This window comes from Centrocercus urophasianus, unplaced genomic scaffold (assembly GCF_019232065.1).
Source record: "Centrocercus urophasianus isolate 14NV4802_14NV808 unplaced genomic scaffold, USGS_Curo_1.0 seq_10, whole genome shotgun sequence".
Lineage (NCBI taxonomy): Eukaryota > Metazoa > Chordata > Aves > Galliformes > Phasianidae > Centrocercus > Centrocercus urophasianus.
In genome coordinates, this window is record NW_024884142.1 from 72,269,831 (window position 1) to 72,275,830 (window position 6,000).

At 42.5% G+C, this 6,000-nt stretch overlaps 1 protein-coding gene across 2 annotated transcripts in view; it reads right to left on the minus strand.

Moving 5' to 3' along the window:
- RMDN2 (regulator of microtubule dynamics 2) overlaps positions 1-4,811 on the minus strand; it is a 41,733-nt gene extending 36,922 nt beyond the window's left edge. Inside the window, exons 1-2 of one of the 2 annotated variants that reach the window (XM_042810498.1) lie at positions 4,719-4,811; positions 3,383-3,849 (exon numbers count right to left, since the gene is read on the minus strand). In XM_042810498.1, coding sequence (XP_042666432.1) covers positions 3,383-3,837 — 455 coding nt within the window. In that variant the 5' untranslated portion in view covers positions 3,838-3,849; positions 4,719-4,811. Of the gene's footprint in view, positions 1-3,382; positions 3,850-4,370; positions 4,459-4,718 lie in introns of those variants that run through there. The other variant, XM_042810487.1, reaches the window with a different exon arrangement.
- Positions 4,812-6,000: the final 1,189 nt, after the last annotated feature.

Below are 6,000 nucleotides of genomic sequence, written 5' to 3' on the forward strand. Positions count from 1 at the left end.
TATTACCAGTGGATCTTTTTTAAAAGAGAACAACAGTGAGTGATAAGAATGTGAGGAGCAATGGTCAGCCAACAGGACTCAGACCACAGAAGACTGTTCAAAGTCCAAAAAGCAAACAGAAACCATGCTGTAGACTCACCACACTGTGGTTAGCTGTTACAAAATCTAGACACACAGTATTGCATTAAAAAAAAAAAAAACAACAACAACAACAAAAAAAAACAACAAAAATAGAAATAGAAAATCGTGATTGAGCTATCTGGTATAAAACACTGCTGTGGTAAACTTGCTCTGCTGGTTCAACAGATTGGATCAACTGGTTGGGTTTGAGGAAACATTTGCCAAACCTGAGTCAGGTCAGCTGAAAACTGCATTGAGAAGAAATGGAAAGGGATAACAGATGAAGAGATACGGGAAGTAATTCTTAGAAGCAGGCCAAGGAAATGTTTTTTTTTAAAAAAGTCATACATAAAACATAGGAGGGAAAAGGATTTATGATGTAAATCTTTCTGGTGACTGACATCAAATATGATCTGAAAAGCCTGGGAGACAGGCTTGTTGAAGACTGGTGCCAAACGTGACACTAGTTTCAATGGTTCATCACTGCTGCACCAGGGATGAAATCTCATTAAAATGGCAAGTGGGATAGAATTAGGGGAAACCTTCCAACCTAAGTTGGAAGGTGATCATCTAGACACAATATATTTATTTTTAAATGAATGTGCCCTTGTTACACTTTCTCAAATGGTAAAGACTGAGGTGAAGAACAGAAACTGAAACAGTTAAAAGCAGAATGTAGAACAGACTAGATGCAGTGAGCTCTGGAATATTCAGTCAAGGTCTCACTAATTCAGCATATCTTCCAATCAGGGTAGCTTTTATTATGCAAAAAAAAAATTACAATTTTTTAAATAAAAAGTGCTATTTTTCCACTGAAAGAAATACATAATTTTTGAAAGGCAATAATGCAAAACTTCTCTCTCCAAGGTGTTGAACATAAACAGCGACACTGGGAACAGACCAGAATAGATCAAAGCAGTGAAGGTCACAGCAGGGAATGCCAGCATCAAATGTTTTGGGGGGGGAGGAGGGGAAGTAACATTAAAAGCTTTCCTGGGAGAAGTTTGCAAACCTGAATCTGGTGTAGTCATTTGGCACAACCTATTCATGTGCCATTTAAAGCCAGAACTGCTTAACACAAGCAAAACCCTACCTTCTAGATCGTAAAAATATTGCTGGGGCTGTGAAACACATTGCATGTACTTTATCCTAGATAGAAAACCAGAAGAGAAAAAAGGAAGTTTAATCTGTAACTAAGAACAACACTATTTCTCTAGTGCACAAGCCAGTAGCTGAACACATTGCCATGCACAGACTTATCACAGGACAGCATAAAGCAGTGCTCATGGCATTTACACACCTACAAGCACACGAAACAATGAAGCATATTAACTCAAAAAATTTCTGTGTCTTATTGTCACTTACAGAAAACTCTCATATAATGTGCATCACTGACACTGAAGTTACTTATGACCTCAGAAAAACCTACATACATCTCAGCTGTATGCAAACCAGGATTATTAACCTATTTCCATTTAAAAGAAGAAGAAAAAGAAACTTACTAAAGTGAAAATAAAATTTTCTTAAGTATAAAGAAGATACATGAAACAATGACACTGAGTAGAAGGTCTTGGAAAAAAATAATCTTCTGCTTTTCAAAAGACATTACAAAACATCATTGAGAAATTACATACCCAAATGACTAATGCTATCTACAACCTTGAATTATCATCCTTCCTTCCAACTGTATGCAAATACTCATCAGAGAAGGCCTCTCTTAAGGACACACTCAGTACTCTTTGCACATTATAATCACTTGTGTTGGATCATCCCATCAATTTCTTCGTCACACAGAGCCTGAACGGACAAGTTTCCTTGGTTAGTTCCCAAATAGGAATGCATCACTCCTGACAAGATGTAATGATCTCAGTGTCAGGTGTGGAATGACAACTATACTGTGTGTGTGAACCTGATTATTTGTTGACTGGTGCTTTAGACTTATCTACATCTCCAAGTATTTTATGCTCAGTATAAAGGCCTCTGCAAACCAACCAAACTATAAAACAGTGTGAGAAACTACAGAACTTGAAATGTTTGTACATAACAGGAGGAAATGCCTTTGACAACCACTGCCAATAATGAATGTTCAAAGTAAAAAAAGGGTAACAACTGATTTGTAAAGAACTGATAGCCCTCAGAATACGCTATCAAAATAAAAGCAAGAGGGCTGGGATGCAACAAAAGAAAAGATTCTGCCCATGGGAACTGAAAATACAGATGGAGGAACTCTTCAGAAACAAATTTTCATTAATTACTACGTGCAGCACATTGTTGTCTTCAGACTATTATTGTTAATTTATACATCATTAGAGAAAAAAGTTATTCAAGATGGACAATTTACAGGCATCATGCTGCTTATGATACGTATGTAAAACAGTGAGGAGATGTTAACCAGAAAACAGCTGCTATAAACACACACTGAATAAACTGCATGTAAATTTCTAATCTATAATAGCAAAACAAAGATGTAATTACAGGGAATTAAGGTCATCACTATTCTCACATTACTACTGTAGGGTGTATTAGGCAACAGATGAAATTATAGAACTACAGTTTCTCTCCTGAGGAACTCCAGGTACATCTCATCCTTCAGCATGTTCCCCAACTGAAGACTAAAGAAGACTTCATTAACAGCAGTTGGAAAACGAGCTGTGATCAAAACCAGGAACTTTGAACCTTAGTCAGTACCCTGAATCACTCATGATTAATATTAAGCAACCAGGAAACATACACAGTAGCAAATATATATAAACAAGCCTGCCATGTGTACACGCCTTGCATTCAGACATAACTTCCAAAGCATGCAACACCTTTTGGCAGAACACTGTAGCAACTCATCTTTAAGGCTCATAGGAAGAAATAACTAAAAAGACTCCTAAAGTCTGAACCTGCTCTGTCAGAGACTTAAACAAGACTATCTCATTGTTGGAAGTGATTACAAATCACACCATTATCCTGAACTTTGCTTCTCATTGCACAGCTGCGTAGCAATACTGCAGCGGACTGTTGCCAATCACAAGTGTAGCAGTCTGTATTGGACATCATGTTGGACTAACCACTAACCACAGTGCAGACTTACAGAGGGTCACACAGAGTTTTCTGATTTGAAAACAACTAATCTGATCTTTTTCTGAAAAGAGAAATATAAAATATACATAAAACTTTAAAAGGACTACTGTTTAGAACACAAAGCTTCACTTACATAATGATGCCATTTGCACTGCATATGAACTACAGCAGAAACAAAATGTGACCAACTCACCCTCCTTCACTTTCCGCCTCCTCAGAGCTGGTAGTTTCTGTTGCACCAGATGCTGCCTCCACTTTCCTCCTCCTTGCTGCTCTGTGTGATGGGCTAGCTCTCTGTGCATCCCCTCTCCCTTGGAGCTCATCTCGAACCAGATCTTCCAGCTTTGGAATAGCTTCTTTCAGAAATTTCACCTCTCTCTTCAGTTCGTCCACACTTACTAGCAAGCCATTCAGTTTTTCAAGTATCTGTAGTTGTCTTCCATGTAAAACCATGACTGCTCCTTGTTCATTATGGGCTTCATGTTCCAAACCCACAGAATGAAGCTTGTTCCCTACATCTGTGAATGCAGGCATGTGCACGGCTGCACTGGGTTTTCGGGTCTTGTGGTACCAAACCAGGACCAGGCTTATTCCAGCAGTCCCTGCCATTATGCCCAGTATCAATCCTTTATTTTCAAAGTGAGACATTTCTGTGCTCTCCTAAGATTGGGAGACAACAATAACAGGCAGAGTTAAAGATGTTTTCCCACTCTACCCAAACCACCCACCCACTTTGCTTTTAAATCACAAAATGTTAAGGCTAGAATAATCAGTGCATGCTACAGACATGAAGCCACAGCACAACTCCAGCAGCTTCTGCAGTAACAGGCGATGTGCAGTGACAGCAAAAACAAGACAGCTGTGGGCTGTTGTTGGGGACAAGGACGCGCACTTCAGTATCAGCACAGCATCGCGCCTTCGCTTACACGGCTCCCCGCAGTTTGCGTTGAGTATTTTATTGTTTTTAAAGGCGAGAAACTCGTGGCAACCGGGTTTCTCCCCCTGCCCGGCGACAGACAGCCGTCAGGCCGCAGCGCAGTCCTCCCCGCCCCGCCCGCTGCCCGCCTGCCCCGCAGCGAAGCCCCGCGCTCCCCCCCTCCCCGCGGCCTCCCGCCCCGCAGCCCATCCCGACAGGGGGAAGCCGGCAGAGCCAGCCCCGGGCCCGTCGCTCCTCTACGTACCGGCGGGCCGCCCCGGCTGCGGGATCACTCCCCGCAGCTCTCCCGCCGCGGCCCAGGGGGCGGCGATACCCGGATCGAGGGGGACGGGCCTCCGCAGCAGCCGCCGGCCGGGCCTCCGGGGTGACGGCCGCTTCCCCTCGGAGGAGGGCGCCGGGCCCGCCCTGCGGCTTGCGGCAGCACCGGCACGGCATGGCGTGTAGGGAGGCGGGAGGCTCTCTGTGCCGGTCGAGGCCTATCCCTGCGAACCCGGCCGGGCCGTTGCTGCCTGAGAGCACCAAGGGGTGCTGCCGGGGAAGCCCGCTGCACCTGCTTGGGTGCTCAGGCGGGGCTGCTGGAGAGCGAATGTACCTGTGAGCGTGTCTCTGTCCGCTCTGCCGGCTGCCGATTGCTACCGACTTAACCTTTGTTACTTCGAGGAATTAGAGAGGCAGTTTATTTCCTCTCCACCTAGTGCTGCAAAGTGCAGAGAAACCCTGACCGGCTGCGGGAAGAGGAGCAGCCCTGGCACAAAAGTGTAATCGGTAACTTGGCTGTCTGGGAGCCCAAAGCTGACCGTGTAGTTTGCTGGGGAGCAGGATGTACTGCTCCTGTGTCCCATCTTTTATTTATCACATAGCACCCTTATTTCTCCCTCGTGGCAGTATTTCTGGTTCTGCCTCCTGCTCCTGGTTTTGGAAAAAGGACTGCCACAGACAACCTGCTGTGCCCATCCACCTTCCTGAGTGCTTCTGTGCCCTTGCACAACATCCTGCCACAAGTGTGGAAACACAAAACTGCTGTTCACTGTGAGGGCCCTGGAAACCTTTAAGGAAACTGTTGAAACTGCACATAAGGAAAGTAACTGCTGGTCAACAGCTGGAGTTTTCCTCAGTCCTATTACTCCGAAAAAAAGGAATATTATGTAGTTTTTTAAAAAGCAAACAAACAAACAAATAAAACCCCAAACACACTAATACCTTTATAAGAGTGAACAAGATATCATATAAAAAAACAGCAATAAAAAGCCGATCCATGCAGGTATTTTAGTCTGATAGTCTTGTATCTATTTCTCTTTACAAAGATTTCCCTTAAAACAACCATGCCTATCTAATGCTCTGTTAAGAACCTGAGGAAAAAAAAAGCCTTCCACGAGGCCAAACTACAGCCTGAGAAAGTCAGAAATCCTTTAATTGAAACGGAAACATTAAACCTATTTCTATATTCCGCAATTTTCCAAGTTACAAACAAGTGTAACCTGTTCATATGTTCATAATTCAAGTTTTGTAAACATCTCAGTTTTATGAAAACTTTACTAAAATAATTTTCAAAGAGTAATTTTTGTTATGATGGAAATAATTGTTTGGAGTTGTGTAATCCATCAGTATTTAAAAATGAGACCAGATTACATGAATCTTCATTCTGATCATATTTCAAATGTTCAGGAGTGGTCATAACATTTTGTTGGATAACCTTTATTTGTATTTTCTCTTTTCAACATCATTTGCCAAAAATCTTTCTCTAAGCCAAGTAAAAAGAAAAGTTTATTTAAAGAGAATTAATTGGAGGACAAACACAGCTGAAGCAGATTATAGATGCAGAAAACAATGTGTTTCCAACGATTTTCTAATGTGGCTTTCTAAAGCCTGTGGCC